The following is a 23,031-nucleotide window of genomic DNA, read 5'->3' as shown; positions in this document are numbered from 1 at the left end:
ACTGTGCGACACGTGCGCGTGGCAGGGCGCCAAAGTCGAATTGATTGCGTGCCAGTTGCGTGGCAGTGGCGCAATTTGGAGGCGGCTCGCGAGGCGGATCAAGGGCGTGCCAGTCGATAACAAATGCCATTTGGCGTATTGTAATTAAAATGACGAAAGCAGGCAGCTTTTAATAAACTGCCAAAATAAATACGAAAATGCGAAAAGGAGCGAGCGAATCAAATAAACAAAGGATGAAAAGTTGTAAGAGGATTACCAGCGTGACTGAGCGAAGAGCTGTATAAGAGGCAAAATAAGTACTTTGTATAATAACAGCAGGCAGGGGCAAGGCAGATATAATGGAAAAGCTCTGTGGCATCCTCAAATAAGTGGTATTGAAACTCGAGTGGCACGAAAGGGAACACAGAAACAGAACCCCCCCAAGCAGATCCCAAAGCCCGAAGCAGAACTCAGACAGCATAATTTTTCATTATGCCGCGAAGAGCAAACTGTTTACATTTGTTTGTACTTCAGCAAAGGCAGAAAACCAGACAAGATACGGCGACTGCCACAGCCTCGGGGCAAGGCAACGAGGCAAGAAGCTCATTCACGGCTGTATCTGTTGCCTGTTTGCAGGTGCGGCTCATTAAATCATTCGGTAATCAGAGCTGAAGCTCCCAAATGCTTCACGGTTAACCTTTCGACTGAGATTGCCACGAGTAATGTACACTACCCGGCGAGGGTCTTGCGATTGATCAGAATAAACAGCCGCTTGGCGGTTCACCCTATACCTGTAAGGGTAGCTGGAGAGCAGCTACCTTTTGTTCCTCCTTTGCGAGTGTCAATCACAGTTGGCTTAATTAATATTGTTGAGCAGAGCGGAGCCATACAGATTCTTACCCGCATAAATTCAAATGAGTCTGGAAACTTTTCAGTGGGGGTGTCCGATAAAAAAGTTGAGGCCAACTAAACATTGCATACTCACGCGGGGATGTATATTTTTACAACAAAGCAACGCAGGAATAGCGATGGGGTTGGAGTGGTAATGCCATTTGGTTTAGCCATAACAATAATCATTTTGGATGATTTACGACTGCAGTTGGCAGCTACGCCCGTTCAATGGCCATAAATTCTCATCAATAAATCAAATGTAAAGCTTTTGCCGCCTCGTCCAACATGAGGGCGCCGCGATGTGTGCAGCGTTCTTTTCTCTTGCTCCTACAGGACACTGTTGTGACAGCCAATGTAAATGTGTATTTGTGTGTTGGTGTGAGTGTTGGTGTGAGTGTGGTAAGTGACATGTGTCACTCTATAATAATCGCATTTGCATGGATCCCAAACGATTGCAAAAACTGCCATGAATAACCAAACAGGAACTTGGACAGAAAGCTCTTTGGAGTGAGGAGTGCGGGGTAAGATCTTAGACCTAATCACGTCTTGGGCGTCGTTTGTGGTTGTATAGGACTCTAATAGGGATGGGGCCTTAATGCTAGATACGATTAAGTATACGCATAGTTTATTGCTTTGTCTCTGCGACGCGCTGATAATACTTACAGGTTTCCATTTTGCTTTCGATTTTTTTAGGGTTGTTGTGGGGTCTGTTACTAATGTTGGTAGGAAGGAGGGACTCGGGATTGCTTTGGTTTCGTGTAAGAGATCCAGTTGGTGGCGAGTAGGAACCCAGTGTTTTGTGGCTTTAGAGCAACTCCGTTTCCATTTGGGCGGCCTCGACGGTCTCCACAATGGTGGCCGTTGGCGCCGTGACCGAATCTCATGGAACATAGCGCGAGGTGAGTGCTCCGTCGTCGTCATCGTCTACCCGGAGGCCGCCACAGCCGCAGCCGTAGCAGCACGGCAGCCAGTTGGCTCCGGTGTAGCCGCCTTTTGGTCAAATCGCAGAGACCTGCTCGAGCTCGGCACTGGAGCGGCCCGAGTTCATCACGACCACATTCTTGGCAGCATAGTCGGTGATGAAGCGGTCGCTGTTCCGCGGATGAATGTTGCCCACGTCCTGGGCACAGCACCAGGGATTGCGCATGGTCAGGATGCGCTTGAAGGCGTCCCGGAATTCCTTGTTGAAGATCGAGTAGATGATTGGATTGAACGCAGAATTCGAGTAGCCCAGCCATGTGAGGATCTTGAAGGTCTGTCCGCCGATGCAGGTCTTGCAGAATGCCGCCGTAATATTCACACAGAAGAAGGGCACCCAGCAGATGAGGAACACGCCCATAATCACGCCCACAGTCACCGCCGCCTTGTGGTCCGAGACGTGGTACGGCGAGCTGTGGTGCAGATTGCGCACCTTGAACTTCTTGGGCGTCATCTTGGGGCGACGAATGCTCTTGTAGCGCTGCTTCTCGGCCACCTCGCCGGGTCGGGTCACTGCCTTGATGGACTTGACATGCTTCTGAGCATAGCAATACAAACTAAAAGAGACACAGAGCGAGAGAGAGAGAGAGGGAAATGGCAATTATTTGTCACTTAATGAATGTCCTTGAGCTTGTGGGCGTAACCGAACAAAATGATTGCTCTACTTCTGGATGTTTTGTCACTGGTTAGTAGTTACTGTTTCATGTAATTGATATGATAATTATTCACTTGGGCCACTTGCCATGTCAATTGCGGCACAGTGGCCAAGGGAAACATATTGCGTACGCTATCATTTCCAATCTTCCACTTCAGCTGCTCTCAATGCGGCCCCATTCTCACCCCTTATCCAGCTATAGTGCTGCTGGACAGAAAATAAACAAGCATATGTGTCCATCAGGGTGTCCGGGTACGTGTCCGTGGGTGAGTGTTTATTTGGATATTCCCACATAAAAAGGATAACACGACCAGGCACAAATTATGACGATAAAAGTACATATATTTATTTTGTTATTTAACCGAAATTTGATAGAAAATTCCAATGCCAAGCAGCAAGGGATCCATTTGATGAAGCGGACAACACTCCCACACCACACTCCGCCCATTGGTTGCAAATCTCGTTAAGCTAAAATGGCAACGTGCCGCTGGCCGTAACGTTGATGAGCAGCCATGCCATATCGCTGTCCTGTTGCTGTGGGTCCTTGTCCTAGTCCTTCGCTACACGCCCAAGTCTTTTGGCTGTACTGTTGGGAGGCGGGCACTGGTCGGTGGGGTCAGCATGGGGATTACTTAGACGGACACTAATGCGTGCGCTTATTTGCTCAGACCCCACAACCCCTTGCCAACCCCACAGCCAACAGCCAACAGAAGCTCTCGTGCCTGGCGGCCATCAGGGGAGAGCGCTTTCTCCTTGTGGCATTTTTCTGATATATTCAGCATTGCGATAGCAGCAAACTTCCTCTGTTTTTACAACATTTTATTATATACTTTTTACTACTTCTGGAATGGCTCGACTTCGCTTTCTCTTTGTGTGTTTTTGGCATAACTGGAAAATATTTGAGTTGCCGTTTTGTTTCCATTAAAAGCCAAAAAACTTTCCTCAACTCCGAGATATAGAAGTGCTCGTATCTGTGTGTGTATCTATCCGTGTATCTACATAATTGCAGCTGGAGGCGTCGGGTAAGGAAATCAGTTTCTTTATGCATTTCATGTTTTATGCAGTGGCCCAAAGTTTGCCCTCAAATCTGAATCTGAAACCCCATCTCCCATCTCTGTGTAACCCCAAATCGCATTTGACTTACCGACAGTAGATGCCAATCATGACCACACAGGGCAAGTAGAAACTGATACAGCTGGAGACGACGGCATATGTGGGCGTGAGATCCAGGGCGCATGTCGGATACTTCTTGCCATTATCCTCGAATATCATCGGCTGGTCGGGCCGATGGATGCCCAGGGAGATTGGCACAAACGAGACGAATGCGGCCAACAGCCAAATGGCGGCAATGGTAATAACAGCCACGCGTCGTGTCACCCAGCGGCCATATCTGTGAAACAGAAACAGAGAACAAAAATGAAAGCCACTGCGGTGAGAAAAGGGTTGCATCAATTTGGGACAACGGAAGTGGAAATACACGCGCCATGCTTGCTGCTGTTCATCCACATGGTGGATGGTGTTGGTGCTGCCTGCTGGCTCTTGTCTTTTTGTCCTTTTTTCCTTGTGGTCTCCAGCAAAGGGTAAATAAAACACACAAAGAGGGAGCGCAGCAGGACCAGCTCCAGGACCAGAAATATCACATGCAGGAGTAACATCTGAGGCGGTACAGAGAACAAGAACACGCTGCCATGTTGTGATTGTGGCTTTGCATGTGTCGCCGGCATTCCCTCAGCGACCGGCAGTGGCCATTAGCCAGCACACAACATCATTTTCGGGGGGGGGGGGAAGGGCGCGACATGTATGTGGGGCCCCAGATCAGGGATCAGGATCAGGTGTATAGCCGCCTCGCGCTGCATGTCATTAGTTACCCAACATGGCCGTGCGACAAATCGGCCTAACCCGAAACCAAACCGCAGCCGCATATCCCACACAGACCCTGCCACCATGCCACATGGCGCACATGCAAATCAGACTGGTTTTGGCTCTACCTTTTTTCAAGCACTTCGATTTCGACTCTGCAGCAGGAAATGAGCAGGCTGAGAATTAGGGTACCGAAAACCCACAACCCACAGTCCATAGCCCAGACCCAGGACCCACCTCAATCGAAATACCCAAGGCTGAGTGGGGACCACAAGAGCGGTGCCATATGCCGCATCATTCTGGCTTGTGAAGGAAATCAAACAGAATAATTCAATTTCAATACAAAGACGCACTCAGACGATGACGGTAACGAGGATGTGGGATGTGGGATGGGAGGAGAATGTGGCATGGGGGAATGAGGACACAGATGCAGACGACAAAGCGGAACCGGAAGTTTATGTAATTGTATTCACATACAAATTCAATTTCGTTTTCGGCACGAAAATTGATTTCCATGTGACGAGAGCCCCTAGCTCTTGGGGTTCGCCAATCCCCCTCCAGCTGTCAGACTTTCGCCGCTCTCTCTATGAAAGTTTCCCCAAATTCTATTTCTTGCCTGCACTAATTCGAACCTCCTTGCCAGGAGGTTGAGGTAACGCTTTGATATATGCACATACTCGTAAAGCTGCAGCCATTAGGCGACACACGATTGCCCTGCCCTGCCATGCCGTGGAGCAGGCAGCCAATCAGCGTCGAAGCATCGATGAGCTAATTGAAATCGTGTGTGAGAGTTCACAAATTGTGTGCTTGTGTGTTTGTAAGTGTGTGAGTGGCAGAAGCAAAGGACATTTGCATTTAACGCTCGAGTTCTGGCTTTGGCTTTGACTCTGGCGTCGCCGTGGCTCCGTGGCTCATGCGGCGGCATCGGCTTTATGTGTTTGTCCCACATGCACTCAAGAAATTACCGCAAGGCACGCACAATGCCTGCCCCATAGTCTCCGGCTGCTTCCCTGTAGGTTCTCTGTGTTGTACTGGGGCACATTTGCATAGTTTGGATACTGATACTTTTCCAACATCAGCTTGTCGGGGATGCCTTTTGCTTTCTGCTTTTGTTTTCAACATGGTAAATATGTTGACTCTTTACTGTCAGTGCTGGCACTCACAGCAGGTACAATGGAGCAAATGGCTGAAGGAACTTTAAGGAAATGAAATAAAGCAACTTCCCTTAAAATCGTTTGTCATTCGCCAATCAACTTTCAATCAATTTTCGTATTCGTGCCATTCCTATCTGCGGTCCTACCCTGTAGTTTCCCAGGCACAACTTTTTACCGACAACCCTACAAAAAAGAAACAATTACAAAATGCTCCCAAGTGCGTCATTGTAGGTGGGACATGTTTTTGTGGTGTCTGTTTAAGTGTTGCGCCTTCGGTGTTTGTCCCCACGCAACCACCCACAGCGCCATTACTTCTACATTACGTCTTTCTTCACCCACAACACCACTCACCAGCAGCATGCTCCCCAACACACAGAAGCTCCCCTTTCCTGCGGCAAAGTTTCATTGTTCTTTCACTTTTTATTGCAGTTTAAAATGAATTTTACATATGCGTCTGACAGTTAAGATGATGACAGGCGCCAAAGTCAACGACAACCAAGTTCGGGGAACGACAACGACGCAACGATGGCATCAACTTGTCACATAAAATACAAAATTTACACATATCGTTATTCTACTTTCTTGGGCTCGAGAGGCCGGGCCCAGCAGCGTCATCTTCACTTAAGCAGGGCCTGCTAATAATTAAATTTGCACGCGCTTCTCATCCAAATTGTTTTGTGTGCGAAATCCTGGCTAGCACAATTAAATTAAACGCCTGCAATTATTCTAAAACGCTAAGAAAATTTACAGATTCAGCAGTTCCTACTGGTTGGGGATGAGTCGGGGATGGCGCTGGGATGGATGTGCCCTAATGAGACTGAACTTTGCTGGAAGGCCCAGCAATGTGGGCCACAAAGAAATGCGTTGCTGCCTCCACTTTGACATGCAAATAAATCAGATTTGCATAAAGAGCAGAACGGTGACGAGCGGGGGAGTGCGGAGTACTGCTCTAAGGATAGCAATATTAATGCTAGACACATCCCAGAGATCCCAGCCACCATCAACCATTTCTCAGACACAAAAGGTGGCGACTCTGCAGACGCGCTGCGTTGAGTTTTTCTGCAATTTAGCAGCTGCCAGCTGACGGCATCCAGTCGCTCGTTTGGCCTGGGTGTGGCTGTGCTCTGCTCCTTCAGATTGAGTGGTGCTGGCGACGTCTTGACATTTGAAGTGTAAAACATCTCGGGGCTCATCCCAGCATAGTGGGAGAGGCACTCCTGGGGGGGAGATTGGAGACTGCAAACGAATTCAGGTGGCCAAACTCAATTTCAAATCGCTGTCGGCGCTTGCCCATCGGCCACTGTTTTCTGAATGGCTCTTCAAATGTCATTAACCCAGCGGCTCAAATTAATATTGGACCATAGAAAGCTGGCTCAATCAGTGTCTCAACGGCATTTAGTTGAAAGCCATAAATAAATTCAATTACAACTGAAAACTACTTTAAAGTGAATAATTGTCAGAGTCAGTTTGCCATTTAATATTTCTGAATAGTTGGGTGAATTGTGATTTTAATGTTCCCAAATATAATCCACAAATAAATTCAACGAAGATCAACAAATGCAGACCATGCAGCTCATCCATGATTAACCAATCGATTCCGTGCTCTTTATGATGACTGCAGCTCACTCTTTGGTGGAAAATCAATCCCATCTCTTGCTTAATTTCACTTTCAATTCCATCCATCCATCCATCCATCCACCATCCAACTACCTCTCTGTTCTCCTCTATCTACGAGGATGTCTGATTCTCCTCGAGGACAAACGGAATTCAAAATCAGGAAAAATGTTGCATGAAAATTGTCATTTGCTTTCCCCTAGTCAGTCGCTCCGCTTCGTAGCTTCCCCCAACCTCAGCCGACTGGGTCCCGCCAGAGCTCATTTAAATCCTTTGCCGGGGCATTAAAAATTTTCAATCTGAATTTTGTAGCCTCGCTCCGGCAGCAGCTTGCCACATCAATGAAGCGTTATGTGCTCCCCAACTCGTTACGGGTAACCCGGCCATACAAAAGACCAACAGAGCAGACAGATATACACAGTGCACACTCCTCCACAGAGTGGTGGCAGGACTAGAAGCAGAGGCAGAGATGGATGCTGCCACACACCAACACAACTGTCGTGCAACATTTTTCACAAACGAATAAGCTACCCCAGGTGGCAACAAGCAGGGGTCGTACGTAGGGTGGCGGCGGCAGACTGCTGCAGGGGTCTTAGAGGGGATGGAAGAAAAATATTTTTCTACTTTTGGCTTTTGGCTGAAAATAGCATCAAAGGATTTATTATGGCTCCTTTATGACGCGGGGGTTTGTGGGCTAGTGCTGCGGCATGGAGGGGTTGGCAACTGTCTCGATTTGCTATAGTTGCCCCCAAGCCAGTTGTTGCGCCACCAAACAGCTTGCCCCCTCCTGCGGCAAAGTGTTCGTTGTACAATCATTTTTTTGGTAGGTTTCTACGTACCACTGGGTCTGACCAACATCATTTTTAACAAAGCACACAGATAGGAAGCACACACACACACACATATAGACAGATGTACTTACACCCACACATGGAGAGATTCCACTCTGTTGCTGCCGACACATAATAAATTCTAGCGTTTGACTTTGCCAGAAACTGTTATATTTCTGTGCCGATTCCTGTGGCTCACACATTTTTGTTGGCTTAAACTTTTGGCCAGGGCAGGCCCAGTCCCTAGTTGGGGGCATTGTTGAAAGTTTAATTAACACACAATTGTTGTGGTCCAGCCCGGAATATGGCAGTATGTAGAGTTTTGAGAACAGCAGGGCGAGGCCTAATAAACTTGTTTCAAGTTTTGGGGGGCTGGTGTGGTTGACTGCTTTTGTTAGAATTGCTTGGCTCTGGAAATCAATTTCAAATGCTGACTACAAAGCATACTAACATGGCTGACTGGCAGCATTTTGGCCACGACTGTGGGACAAGCAGGAAAAGCAGGACAGGCCGGACTGCCAAGCTCATTGTCATTGTCATAGTCGGAGGCGCACTCACTGAGAGAGAAAGACACACACACAGACAAACTGGCAGCCACCTGAGGCAGCAGAATTTGATTGTCTCTTAGACTTCCTTTGCCGCCCACTGCTTCCCAATCTCCGCTTGGCAGGAGAGGACAGCACAGGATAGAACTGAGCCGCACAGCTGGAGAGACAGACGCGCCGGATGTATGTACACAAGCTAGATTGAACCGTGATAATGGAACATTTGCGCAACGTTTTATCCACCTGATAGATGAAGTCATTTCGATCGGCTGTGACAAATGTCAAATGTAGCCAAAAGTAAATAAAGTTAAACGAAATTTTAAAGGTAAAGCCGAACAATTTAAAGACGGACAAATGGTTCACTTCCTTCAATAACTTACCTTGAGCTGATGTTGTATTTTTTTCTTCAACATTAATCAGCGTCTTTGCTGACGATAAGCTAACAATTTCTCAGTTCTCTTTTCAACAAGTGACCAGCTGCTAATGAAAGCTCTTTTGTTCGCTTTATTTGCTTTGGTTCTGCCACATGACTTGCAGGAAACGATTTCCAGCCCCAACTATTACTCATAAAAAGAAGCCACAAACACAAGGAAAAATTCAACCGCCCCCTAAGCTGCAGCTCAGGCAACTTCATCTTCAATAAAGTCTTACCCTATAAGCGAAAACATTTCTGGTAATGCCCAATAAATCTGTTACTAATGAAACAATTATGTGGAGCGATTAATGGGCCACACTACCATAAACAACTCGAGTGGCAGTGGTGCAAAAATAGGGCGAGAGCAGAGAGAGCGAGCCACTGGCACGAGTACAAAAACGTGACAGGCATGACAACGCGGCGTATGAGTAATGTGCATACAAAGCACCTGCAATGGCGCCCGGCTTTGGGGCTGACGTTAATGAATCGATATAGACGAGGGCGCAGGCTGTCAGTGGGACATCAATAAGGGAGGAAGGGGTACTTTCACCTGTCCCTTACAGGGAGCGGAGAGTACAATTAGTTTCTATGGCGGGGATATATGGATGGAATAATTTATGCATGTGACAGGACGCTGACATCACTCACCTGAGCGGATCCTTGATGTGAATGTAGCGGTCCATTGATATTGCGCACAGATTCAGAATTGACGCCGTCGAGCACATGACATCAAAGGCCACCCAAGTGTCACAAAATTGCGCTCCAAAGATCCAATATCCTGCATGTAAAATATCGAGAAATAAAAACAGATAGAGTGGTGGAAGGTTAAATGGCTCTTTGATTGACCTGACGGTCTGATTGCTCGCTTAAAATGCTTAATAAGTACTTGGCAATGCGCCTGGCCATTGGTTTTTGGTTCGGAATAGGGCTCTCTGCTCTGTGTGTCTATCTGTGACTGTGTGTGTGGTACGGAAATTGCCATGTTGCGGCCGTCGCACGACGGTGGGGATAAAAAAGTTGTTTCATTTGCTTGCTGCAGGCCAAACAACAACAACCATTAACGGAGAACGAAAACGGAAACCGAAGCTTTGGTACCCTCTAGACGAGCTAAAGTCAACGAATTGTTCTCTAAATGTTATAGTTTTTAGAGAAATAAACGAGGTTTATTTTTGTGTTCGAAAATGCATTTCTTACAGAGTGAAAACCCATCAGAACAAATCCTAGTACCCTCCTTTCCTAAAGGATAACCCCAACAGTAGCTGCAACCGGGGATAGCCACCAAAAAGGCAACGACTGAAAATGGTGTCACAGCCATCAGAGTCTTGTTTCGTTTTATTCATGACGTAAATTGAGTTTAAATGATTTCATAAATTCATTTCCGTTTCCTCTGCTTCCCTTTTACTTTCCTGCCACAGAAACACACGCACACACACATCCACACGCTGTCCTTTGCGCCATTTAAATTTCATTTTGTCCGGAGTAAAAACAAATATTTCTTGTGTATTTTTTTTGGGTGCCAGGCAATTTTATAAGTGCGCTGCAATTATGGACAGACTCGATTGATGTACGGTGCGTGACCAGAAGCGGAAGCAGAAGGCATGGCCACACGGAAATAAATTACACACAGATACAGCGCACAGACACGAGTGCGGTCCATGTGTGCGTGTGGAATTCAATAACAGATTTTGATACACAAAAAGGTTATTTTTTTGTGGTATGGCTTTTGCATGATGATTCGATAAGAAAGCGCACATCATGCTGGCAAACGGCAGGGCTTTCATGCCGTTCAATCAGCCATGCCACAGGATATGGGCTCTTAAGTGCCACAGGATGTGCCGAAGCAACTGGTCAAATCAGATCGGATCCCAACCCTCCCCTCTTTTCCTGCTTCTGTGCAACATCAAAAGTTATCCTGTCAAGTCAGCCATAATGACATTCAGTTTTCAATGCCTCAAATATTGATTTAAATATGGGAATAAAATATACAAATTGTGCTGGTTAATGGCAACTCGTAGCACAGTTTCGACTGGCATTTCGAACCATACATATTTCAGCTGTCAGTGTCCATTGGCCTATTTCATAACTCTATTTGGTTACCCAAAGGCTTGCTTTAAGCATTGCATTAGATTTGCAAATGGCTTCGTTTTTTCGATTTTCACTCCACAAGTTTGAGGCACGGCCCCAGTGCACCCAAACTCCAATCCCCCAAAGCAGCTTTGGCACAAAAATATGCACAGCATTTGCCTCCATGCTCAAGGCCTCGACCAAAAAGCAATTCCAGAAGGAGAGCGAGGCTGGGGATCTGTACAAGTCAGCATATAATTCCCACAGCTTTCAATACCCAAATACGAATACACATGCCAATTGCTTATGGCCAAAAAATGTGTTATATGTTTCTCTCTGTGGCAACATCTGTCTGTTTTCTCTTAACGTGTCTGCATGTGAGTCTGAGAGTGGGTCTGGGTCTTCCGGGTCTGGTGTGGCGTCTCTTGTTGTTTGAATTTGTCCAATTGCGTACGATGTTTATTTGCTGATTTGCCTGTCTTGAAGCGTGCTAAATGTTGCCTTGGCGAAAATAATTTCCATCTGTATGGGTGTGTATGTATCTCTGTGTGCGTCTGCGTGTGTGTGTGTGGGTGTTGAAGGCCCCCTGAGGCATGTGTTTGTCTTGAGAGCAGCTGAGCATTTTTGTATATTTTTTCACACTTTTGCTTACGCGGCAGCCTTCAACCACTCCACCGATTCACTGCCTCAACGCTCGTCTCCCCTCTCATTCGAGTAGCAAAGTCGTTTATTATTTTCGCACACACCCAAGGAAAACCCCAGGAAAACTCTTGGGTGCTGGGTGCTGGGTGTGGGCCTGACAAACGCGTGTCACCTGAACGCATCGCATCGCATTCCACTCGCCGGCTTTTGCTCACATTTTCCAACTCATATGACAAGCTCACATTCGCTTTCCTTTCCTTTGTTTGTGGGGGAGGAGACTCCTGAACGAGTATTCTTATTTTTTTGCCAGTGTTTGTGTCGAGTCCCAACACATTGATGTCAGCTGCATGTTTCCTGAACCGGAACACGTTGTTAGCTCTCGCTGCTCCCCGGCTGCTTCGAACCCCTATTCAGCTCTTAGGAAAAGTTTTGCCGGCTCTCAAAGCCGCCGTTCGCCTAATTTGCCTCTTATTTACTTAGCCAATGTTCGCGCTGCCGCTGCCACAGCCACTCGTCAAGTCCTCCCAGGATTCAGGACACTGACAGGGCCATCGCAGTTGTGGAATTAATAAAATGCACTCATAAACGGCACTGGGTGGGAGCTTCTCCTCTCCAATGGCATCCGGACCGGCAAAAACTTGCAGTTGCAAAACTTTATCAACGTCAACGCTGAGAGGATACGAAGGAGGAAAGGTTTCATAATGGAATGGTTTCCATAGTGGCAGCAACAAGAGGAGGAAGGAGGAGGAGGAATGCGGCTCTTGGAATGGCTAATGGAAAATAATCAGAATGTGTGGTTGCACTTGGGATCTGCATGTTAGTCTTCGCATCAGACATGCAGCTGGAATAAAGTGAAATTCCTGTATGGCTCACAATAACCATTTGTCCAACTATGCTTGGCAGAGGGTTCAACGAAGAGTTTGCAAGAAAGTTGAACAGAAAATGGAGCTCTAACATAAGAAGGATGTGCCAAGAAATATTTTGAACTGAAATCTATCATAAATTAAGCCAAAAGTAAGCTCATTCTTTGATCCCAACTATTTCTAAGTTTATTCTCTAGTTTCTCCCATATTTCAATACCAAAGGCAACCCTCGCTTCTGTACATCATGCCGCCACCTACCACGAAAGTCTTTTGCAATCACAATGGACCACTCGAAGTACTGGGTGGCATCGGCATACCCTGGGTACTCGTGCGGCGACTCCACTCCCAGTGCAGCTGGCACTTTAAAAGGCATTGACAAAGCCACATAAAATCCGGCTTTAAGCGCTGCCAGGCATGTCAAATGGGAACCCCACTACCACACACACACACACACCAGTGGAGGAGGGCAGGGCACTCCTACGTCGACTCGTTTCGACACTCTTCGGTTCCTCTCGAGGGGCGGACCTCGACGCTTTTTGCTCTGAAACAGCCTGCAGCATTTTACATAAATTTCCGCGATAGCAACAAAAATTTCAATTGCAATTTTCCATTACCCACACACACAGAGAGAGAGAGAGAGAGAGAGAGGGAAAGATACGATACGGATAAAGACTCAATAGAGGGCGATGCTATTGGTGTTTGTTGGCGGGAAAAAAGAACGTTGTCATTTGTATACTTACCCAGCAAATCGTTGACGCCTGCGAATGTCATCACCAGGGAGGCCACAAACAGATCCGCAATCGCTAATGAGGCCAGGAACAGGTTGCCGATGCGTCGCAGGCTGCGCTCCGTGTAGATGGCCAGACAGACGAGAATATTCCCGGCCACGGATAGGAATATCAGCACCGATAGGAAGATGCCTGCGGCGATTCCGAGAAACATATTTGTACACCCATAATCGCACCATATATCCCGATGATGGCCATTAACGCCGCACAATGATCAGACAAAGCATACTCATGGGATGTGGGGGACGTGGACGTGACACCTTATGTGTGCTGTGTGCTGATGTGCCTTTGATGGTGTGTTGTTTGCCGCATGCAACATGCAATTTTACAGATAATTGCTGGGATTGTGGAGAGAGTGTGACGACTGTTTGTGTGGGTGTGTGTGCTTGGAGAAGTGTGGCATGGCTGTATGTATGTGTTTACGTCTTCCATTCAACGACATTTACTTTACCAACAACAACAATTGACACAAGGGACAGCGGCTCCGGTTCCTCACCAACTATTGTATCCATTTCGGAGGCATTTGTCCAGCTGCTCTCATTGTAGAACGATGTCAGCTGCAATGAAGAGGAAACAAGTTCTTAAAATTGTTTTCATATAAGTTGTTAACTTAGTTCGAGGACTCTTACAGCTCCTTTGATGTTAAACCTAATTAAATTTGTGAAATGTTTTTGGCAAATTTAATTAGACTTTTCTTTGATTTCATTAGACTTTTGCCTTCGTGTGGCATGCGTGTCTTGTCTGTGGTATCTAGAGTCAACGTTGCCTCCGCCGCTCAAAAAAAAAACTATCAATCATGTGTGGCAGCTGTGGCAGGACCCGAAGAGGCCAACGTCTCTGGCATTATTCATAATTAAAATTGACAAAATTTCAAGAAAATTGTTGAGCGAAGCTCTAATGAAATTAATTTGTTTGGCTAGGCGTTGCCGTTGCTGTGTCCCACCCCTCCACAGTCTGCTATCTCTCTTCCGTTTATGTGGCTGTCTGTGGCAACTTTGAGTGAGAATTTGTCTTGAGGTTTCTTCAGTCGTTAGTGTCAGTCGTTCAGTCTCAGTCTCAGTCTCTGTGTGTGTGTGGCAGACATGTTGGCATTCTCGTGGTTGGTTTGCCTTTGCTGTAGACTCACCATCACCCACTATCCCCAGGCTGTTTGGCACGCACTCACACAAACACAATTGAGCTGTGTAAATGAATTTATTAATTAATACAGCCAGGCACATGCTCATCCTCGTACTCGTATGAGTGCTGGGAAATGCAATTACTCCGAGGGTGGAAGTTGTCGTGGGGATCTGGCTGGGTTCCGAACCCGAAAAATGATTCAAAGTGACTGGCCTGCAGCTGGTGCGTGCCTTTTACACCGCACTCCAATCCCCCACTCTAGCCACAGCAAATAATAATAACAATAACAATAATTATAATAATGAAAGCAATAATAAAATGCTCAAACGCAGACCTGAAAACCGCTGACAAATGCAATTAATTAATTCAAACATTAAACTGCCGACGCAGTATAAATATTTTCCCTGCTGCCGTTCGGAGTCCGTTCCACTCCTCAGCCGAACTTCAGTTCATATCCGTTCCGGGCTTCCCATCGATGGAACTTTATTTAATTACATTTTTTGTAGCGGTTTATGCGTGTGGATGTGTTTATCCCATAAGCGGCTTATTAACTTTAAAGTTGCGAATTGTTTGAAATGGAAACTGAAGTTTAATGAGCCCCCAAATGCTGCGGCTGTGGCTCAGAAATGGCGCAGGCCACAAATGGAGAAGCGCTACACACATGGCGTATGCGCAATTTAGCGAAATAGTTTAATGAACATGCCTAGGATTTTGCCACACGATTGTGTATTTCAGCATGGTAACATTTATATTATTGTTATCGCATGTTTAGCAAGAGAAATGGGTTTGAATGGAACTATTACTGGGAATGTCCTTGCTGTGAATGCAAGTCAATTAACAGTTCTTCTGTTCTGCTTGAGCATCCCCAATGGTGTTTCATAAACAATTTAAATGCTTTTTAATGGAAGTAAAACATCTTCATTTTGCGTCGATTGCCTGCTGCTCCAGAGACTTCAAGTAAATTGCATAAATATTTCACCTGTTCCCAGAAACCACATTAAAATTGTGCTCTGGCCCTACCCCAGCCGTGCGTTTATTCATTCACAACTTGGCCAGAGCGAGTGCCGGAACGAGTAATATTGATTGGCCAAGGGCCTGGCCTGGGATCTGGGCTAACTTTGCATAGATGGCTGCCCCCCGAGGCACTGGCTGGGCTGTGCTGATTGGGTTAAGGATTACGTGTAATGGACCATGAATTAACAATAAACAAAATTAATTGCCGCTACAACATTACGACCGCCCCTCGGCAATGGACAATAAAAGACACTTAAGATTATAAAAATTACATGAAATGTTTTCTGGCGTGTCAACTGAATTTTCATTAAACTTTCCAGCAGCAGCTGCTGCTCCGGCACAGATTTTGTAATACTGCCAGACATTGCCCCTATGTTGATGGGGAAGTTCATGTTGATGTTCTTTTGGTGGCATCGTTAAAAAGCCGTTTACTGCTCAGAAGTGCCAGGAGGCAGGGACTCGAGCACCGTGAGTCAGCCATAATGGATGGCCATTGGAAGTAACTGGGATACAAACGTGACCATTTGGCTAAAGAAACAAACATAAGTTCGTATAAATTATTTGATTTACTCGAAGTCAAGCGTTCGCGTCAATAAAAATGTGCAGAAGAGTCGAAGTGGAAAGATCTTCAGTTGGCTGTGGCCTTAGACAATATTATTCCATCTTTATTCCATATCTTTCTTTGGCCTGCAGTCACCTATAGTAAATCTCTTGATCCAGCATTCTCACATCCTCTTTTGCGTTGTGGCCTCTCTTCCACTGGCTTTTTCATTCCATCTCAAGAACAATAATCCACAATTTAGGGACTTAAATGGAAGAATTCGCTAAGAGAAAGCATAAACCAAGCAAAGCATCTGCCAAGTGTGTGAGAAAAGAATTTAAAGTCTCTCAAAGCACAGCAGAAGTTGGATATGGAGGCGACCAGCAACAGTGACAGCAGCTGCTGCATTTAATTGGCAATAAAAGTGGACAACAAATGTATCTGGGAAAACGCTTTGATGCCGAAGGCCGCGTCAAGTAAACACAAAGCAAAAAGCAGGGGACGCAGTAGAAAAGGCTGAAGGAGAGGAGGAAAAGCGGACACGGGCCGCACTTAGGCGCTTTGGCTCTGTTTGCAGAGTTAAATGGCACAATGCGTTGATTAAACGTCAACAGACACACACACAAACAAACAGTTATACACCCACTCACACACGCACTTGTATCTAACAACAAACACAGATACACAGAGGCTGGCAACAATAATAAGGCTTGAAACGGTAAAAGCGAACACAGACCTGTTGGAAAAACATCCACAGAACACGTAGCAAAGTCCAGCAGTGAGACATGAGCCTGCAGATACCCTAACAGTCTTCCTATTGAGAATATATTTATTGGTACCAGAGGAACTTCCATGAAGAATCCTCTTACCCTCTGTAAGGGTATTAAAAAGGTAAAGTAACTGCCATGCCACACAACCCTTGTACCAGCAGCAGCAACCTGACCAGCGTCCTGTGTCTCCTGCTAGTCTGTGTGTATGTCTGTGCCTGTCTGGCTGTCCAGGAAGTAGTGTGATTTACAAGGAACAGGCAGAACAACAGAACAGGCACAATAATAAGCGAGCCGCACAATAGAAGGACACTGGACCGAGTCCACACTTTCCACACTGTGTCATTCGAGAACTTCCGCCTGACGGCTGTGGAGTAACATGAACCATCTGGCCAAAGGCATAGTTTTGTTAGTTAAACGTTATAAACCATAAACTCAAAGAGAAATTCTGTTGGAAAATAAAATTGCCATGAGTGGAAACGTTAAGTTTTAGGAATGCACCATAATAAATTTCCCATTTTCCAGCACTTTGAACTTTTCGCACATGGTTCCTCTCACACCACCAAAAAGTCTAGAGTAGAACGACCTGAAGTTTAAGAGCCAAACCACAAGAAATACTGTGGTCAGCGGTGCTCTCTGGTGCTCGACCTGGTGCCCCCTGATTAGCATGCATTTAAATTTCTCATAATAAACAAGCGAAAATGCACGGAATGAGCGTTTGAGGTGGAAAGGATAATAGCCGGGCCTAGACAGCTGATTTATGCGTTGAGCAAATATTTATTGTTTACTTTAAGCTGAACTTTCCTAAAGGACTTCAAGTTTTTGGAGTGCTGTGTGTCTGCTATTGTTATTGTTATTCAATGCAAAAACAGGAGGAACTTCCATGGCGTGGCAGTCGGCAGTCGGCACTCACTTGAGCAGATGCTAACTGCACTAACAATTGCGAAAGTCTTTCTTCCGCATCTCGCCTTGGAGCCATTGTCAGAGCTGTCAATGGATATTGACAATTGCAGGCGGGGCAGGAGTTGCTCTGACAGGAGTCTGCTACTGCAGACAGCAGTCTGTTAATGGCTCTAACCCCTCTACTCCCTGTCAGTCCGCCAACATTGCTGCTTGCTGCTTCTGAATGTGTGTGGGGGGGGGCTCATTGTTTGAATTTCGGCTTAATTAAGCAAAGCTTAAAAGTCAAGAAGTTGCCAGAGTGAGGAGCACACACATGTGTCTCCGGCTGTCAAATTTGCCAAAACTGTCATAATTGAAGCCCAAGCCCATCTACATATGAGAATTACAGCAGGGACTTATATGCATGCAAATGGCGCGGAAAACCAGGACTTATGCTTGAACGGCGGGCTGAAGGATGAACCGACAGCAGCCCTTGCCTCAATTATGAATGAACTAATTAGATTCATATCGTCCCAAGCTGATGGATAACAAGTTTTTCTCTGCTTCACCCGTGGGGGATTCACTGCGGTGTGCGACCAGACCTTGGACCTCAAGCTCGTGTAGAATTTTTTCTTTACACATAAATTATTAAAATATAGCCCACAACTGGACGTTTGATGGCTGGGGCTTTGTGCGTGCTAAAATCTGATTAAAGTTTCATTATTTGTTGGTCGTGTGTAACATTAAAGCAAAACACTTTTTGTGGACTGTTGGAGGTTCATAGTGATTGAATCTAACTGCCATCTAAGCCTGTACTCAATACATATAGATAAATATGTGATGTAAAGTAGAATAAGCTGCCTGCACGGCTATGCTAATTACCCCCTTACCCATGCGTGTTTAAGGTTCTGTTTGTCTCCGTTGCGTCTTCCTGTGTGGGCAAAACAAATGTTTGGGATGTGTTTACCCTGTCGCTGCTCTATTGCCTGCCAATTTTCACAGGGGGGTCTCTCGCTGGGTCTTGGGCCTGCCGTTGGGGTCTGTTTGTATTTGCTGCTAGCCTTTAGATTGCCTTGCTGATTGGCCTCGGGGCAGATTGTCAACGACAGGATAATTAGCTGCAACAGGAGATGACGATGACTGCTGGCTGTGGATGCTGGTTCTGCTGTTGCTGCTGTTGCTGCTTTTGCTGCTGTCGATGTGTATCTGCTTCCACTCTTAAGCTGATTGTATAAGCAGCGGCATGCCCCCATCCCACTCAACCAGTGACACTCGCAGCTCTGCGCATCGATTTTATAGTTTTCCTTTGGCTTTCCTTCATTTTTCCCCGGATTTGCACTGAATTTGAGTGGAAAACTCGCCAAGTGAACGTCAGTCAGTCAGTCAGTCAGTCGTGGGATCTCCTTTCGTCAGTGCTACGAGTGTGTGGTGTACGTGTGCATGTGTGTGTGCGTGTGTGCTTAACACAAACGTCCCGTTAACTCGCACAAGTGTCGTCTTCGCAGCTACACTGGCATTGGCACCCGCACACACACTCGAGTGGAAATACACGAATGCAACTGCACTTGTCTTTATTGAAGGTGGAGAGCGAGAATTGAGAATGCGAATGCGAAACCGAATGGGTAAAAGAATGACAGAGGAAACTCCATCTCATGGATTTTGCTAAACAATTGCATCCTTGCAAATCCATAAAAATGCGAAAAGCATATACAATCTAGAAGCTGCAATAAGATTTCTCGCACTTATGTGCCAGCAACGACATCAATATCCGATTGCACAAAAAGAATCATTAAATGTTTAGCTGAATAGCATGTACGGTTTTCTTTGGATTTTCCTACACAATTGTGACAGGAAAAATAGTTGTATTTTCTATAAACTGCGCCAAGATAACCCCAGAGTACTCCGCATGCCTTGGCCAAGCATTTAAATCAGTTCTATAAGGAATACTCTTAGTCCATTTTGGCAATGCCCCAATAATTTACGGGCTGCACGGCAGACATACAAATGATTGACATGAACATGGTTGGACATGCCCATGGCCCTGTTAAATTGACTTGTAATCGTTTGCACTCCTATGTCATTGTCGGAGTCATCGATGCCAGAGGCTCTAGTTGCGGCCCCAACAATCGCACACACACACACACACACATGGGGAAAACCATAAAAAATGGCAGTAGCAAAAAGGGCAAAACAAAAAGGGCACACAGACTCGTATAAGCAGGGTTTATGGTCAATAAGGAGAGGGCCTTTTTGGGTTGGCGGAATCCTTTTGACTGCCCCATTGAAAATCCTTAGCCTCATTCACCTGGCCCTAAAAAAAGGGGACGAGGTGAATGAAATGCAGGACAACATAAAAATCAGGAATATCCAACCATTTTCATTTACCTTTTGAGCAGATAGGAGAGAGGAGAGCGGTACAGGGGATGTGCAATTAAACGGCAACACCTAGCCAAACACATTGTGGCTCTTGTGGCCAAGATTAATGTGGAATGGCAGGGCTCTGTGTCTGTCTTCAGCAGCTGCATGCTACCTCTGTTGATTGTGGGGTAGAGAGTCCTGCCGGATATGTGAGTGTGTGTGTGTCTGTATTTATGCGGTTTCTATTTATCCGTGACCCGATTCACGGAGGAGCGCACAGCATTTTTGCTCATTTATTTTGTGGCCAGCCCCGTGATTATGGCAGGCGCTGTCACACACATTTAATTAGGCAAAATTGCCGACATTTATCTCTCTCTACTTTTCTTTTTAGTCCATTTTGTGGTCTGTGATCCCCGCAAGTCTAATTGAAAGTCCCCAGAGTACATAAGAGAAGCATTTCCTGCGGTTAGCAAAAAATTAAGCTACGAAATGTGGATGAGGATAAGAGATATTTATGGCTCAGAGATTCACCGAAATGTGCCTGAGTGTTGCCGAAAGCTGAGCGATTTATGATTGAAATAGTTTGGGAAATCTTGAACATTTTAATTAAATGTTTGCGGAGAAGCACCTCTACATTCCACTGCCACCAAAGTGGCAAAGTTACAAGCCTGGAAACACACACACACACACACACACACAAACGTTTATCCTTGATGTTTGTGAGGCATACAGCAAACACAGAACATAAATTACTGGTTAGCTCGTTTGGTAAACAGTTACAGTAGCGGCGGCCTGATAGCCCCCATTTCAATTGGCCATCGATACCCATTTCAGTACGCCCCCTTTACGCCCCAATGTCCAATGATTTCGACAAATGGCTGGCGGAAATTTGCACAAATTCCAAAGGATTTCGCCACAACAATAGAGGCGCTTGTTGAATGGAAAGAGAGAGAGAGAGAGAGAGAGACGGATGAGTGGGAGGCAATAACAAATAATGCTATTAATATTTTATTATTATTACTATGCAAAGCCAGCGAACAATAGCTACAGCCAAATTTTTTCCATGCGACAGCTTACGGGCAATAGAAAATGCGGAATTCAATCCAAGAACATACACAATGGACACAATGGATTGGCTGGGCTTAGGAACGGGGGAGTGAAGTATACATAGTACTATTTTCCATATAAGCATTTTCTGTGCAAAAGAATCGTCGAGAGCAGATTAATAATTCAATTAGATTGCACAGCGCGGCTGCCGTATGCATGATGCATTATGCAAATGGCACAAGAATCGCGACAGACGACGGCAATTTGGTGGCTGACACATGATGAGGACAAATGTCAGTGTCACCAATTGAGAGCAAGACTCGGGGAATTGCTCGGAGGTGCATGTAAGGTGGAACTATCTCCATCCTCCGCTTTGGTAAATCGAGCCACTCCCAGTTAGATCAACTAGATTGCTGGTCGCAAAGTGACCCAATTGAGTGACGATTTATCGTTAGCTGAATCAAAGTGTTTCCTAGCAACAGTTTAAAAATTAGTTAAAAATCTACTTGTGTGGAAAATTGTCCCTCCAGCAGGCTGTGCAGGCCGTTCCCATGTGTATCCTGCCTGCCCATCCCAAGGGAGTCGTCTCGTTTGGCAGAGTTTACGTGATACTCATTATTTACATTCGATTGAAAGTTAAACGTGCGAACAGATGAGCAGAACTTTGTCGTTCGGCACAACATGTATTTAGATTTCTATCTACGAGTGAGCGTGTGTGTGTGTGCCTGCCTCGCATCCTTTAATGCTGCCACGTCAAGCACGTAAATTGCTTGCCAGGAAAAAAAAAACGAAAAAGGATAAACTCTGGTTTTTGTATATACATCCTGGCCTTACTTATACTGAGCGAATGGAGGAGTTCCTTTTGAAAACTGGATTAAGCATCGATGAAGGTGCACACTTGACTGTGGGAGTATCTGTGGCTGTGTGTCCTTTGGGTTGGTTTGGGAAAAAGGAAAAGTTTCACATGTGCGAAGGCTGCTAATGAGACTCGCATTCGTTTTCATTTAGCAGTTGGCTGACTAGAAGTGAAATAAATTAAAAGCAAGGAGTGGAATCGAGCGAAAGGAGCAACTTTTGTCGTGATTTATACATTTTATTAAATAATATAAATGCGTGTTTGATGTGTGATAATTGTCTAGCACAGCTAAGAGGATGTGTGTCTCTCCTTTGCTCTGCTCCCCATAGCGTGGATTTATGGCGTTTTCCCTTTTGTCTTGACAAATCATCAAATGTGAGCTGCGAGCAGAGTGTCAGTGTAAATATTGATGGCACATACGCTCCATAAACCAGCACAGAACAAGGGAAACCACACAAAAACTATACGACAATGTTCGCCGAAATATGCGAGCTCGTAATAAAAATTAAATGTTCATAAAAGTTCATGTCTGATGGCTCTCACCCATCTCCCCTGATCGAACAAAGAGACATTGTAAATTATAGTAGCAATACCTGAATACCAAAAGCAGCCTTTTTTTACGAGCCAGCACACATAAATACCCAAACAGGAGAGTCAGAGGCAGAGTCAGATTTAAAGCCCAATGAATGGCAGCCACATGCGTGACCTTTCCCCCTTGGCATCGAAATCACTCACCGTTGTGCCATCATAGCCATTGGTCAGCAGTTGTATGTCGATTTCAAAGTCCATGTCCACCTTGGCGGTTGTCAACTGCAGCGGCAGGTGATCGGCCTCCAGCAGCGTGCCATTCCGACTGATTCCGCTGCCGCTGATGCTGCTACTGTTGCTGATGGCCATGCCGATGCTGCTGCTGATGGACCCGGCGGCGGCGCTGGCGGTGCTGTGGCTGGCGTTGCTGTTGGTCAGGAAGGGACTGCTGTGGTTGCTCCTGCCGCCGGCCGCAGATGCAGCCACTGCCGCTGCCCCGGCCGCTGTTAGAGCGAGCGCTGCAAGAGCACTCATTGCATTTGTCATTTGGATGGCAGGTAGGCTGTCTGGCTGCTGATTAGGAAGGAGGGCAGGAGGCGGGGATTTTGGTCTGGTAAAGGGAGGGGCACGGCCCAGGCCCT

The 23,031-nt window shown here is 46.0% G+C and overlaps 1 protein-coding gene across 2 annotated transcripts; it reads right to left on the bottom strand.

Annotated features, from left to right (window-relative positions):
- Window positions 1-584: 584 nt before the first annotated feature.
- On the bottom strand, window positions 585-22,936 carry LOC117589588 (dopamine receptor 1). Of its 2 annotated transcripts, none has more exons than XM_034281653.1 (6): window positions 22,598-22,936; window positions 13,730-13,835; window positions 13,231-13,410; window positions 9,570-9,699; window positions 3,648-3,893; window positions 585-2,405 (listed from the first exon to the last, which is right to left on the bottom strand). In XM_034281653.1, the coding sequence occupies exons 1-6, from the start codon at window positions 22,934-22,936 to the stop codon at window positions 1,868-1,870; spliced, it is 1,539 nt and encodes a 512-aa protein (XP_034137544.1). In that variant the 3' UTR covers window positions 585-1,867. The 2 variants fall into 2 exon arrangements, with proteins under 2 accessions (XP_034137544.1, XP_034137545.1); XM_034281654.1 differs by having other exon boundaries at window positions 1,868-2,405; window positions 13,775-13,835.
- Window positions 22,937-23,031: the final 95 nt, after the last annotated feature.

This window comes from Drosophila guanche, unplaced genomic scaffold (genome assembly GCF_900245975.1).
Source record: "Drosophila guanche unplaced genomic scaffold, DGUA_6, whole genome shotgun sequence".
NCBI lineage: Eukaryota > Metazoa > Arthropoda > Insecta > Diptera > Drosophilidae > Drosophila > Drosophila guanche.
The sequence above is the reverse complement of the archived record's forward strand: the minus strand, read 5'-3'. Positions and strand labels throughout refer to the sequence as shown.

Bases quoted from the DNA above. Each gene is read 5' to 3' on its own strand.
- LOC117589588 (XM_034281653.1), bottom strand. From the start codon at position 22,936: ATGACAAATGCAATGAGTGCTCTTGCAGCGCTCGCTCTAACAGCGGCC. The intron at 9,700-13,230 runs GTAAGTATACAA...TTTTACATGCAG, and splicing joins AGGCGTCAACGATTTGCTGG to GATATTGGATCTTTGGAGCG. The intron at 3,894-9,569 runs GTGAGTGATGTC...TCTGTTTCACAG, and splicing joins CACATCAAGGATCCGCTCAG to ATATGGCCGCTGGGTGACAC.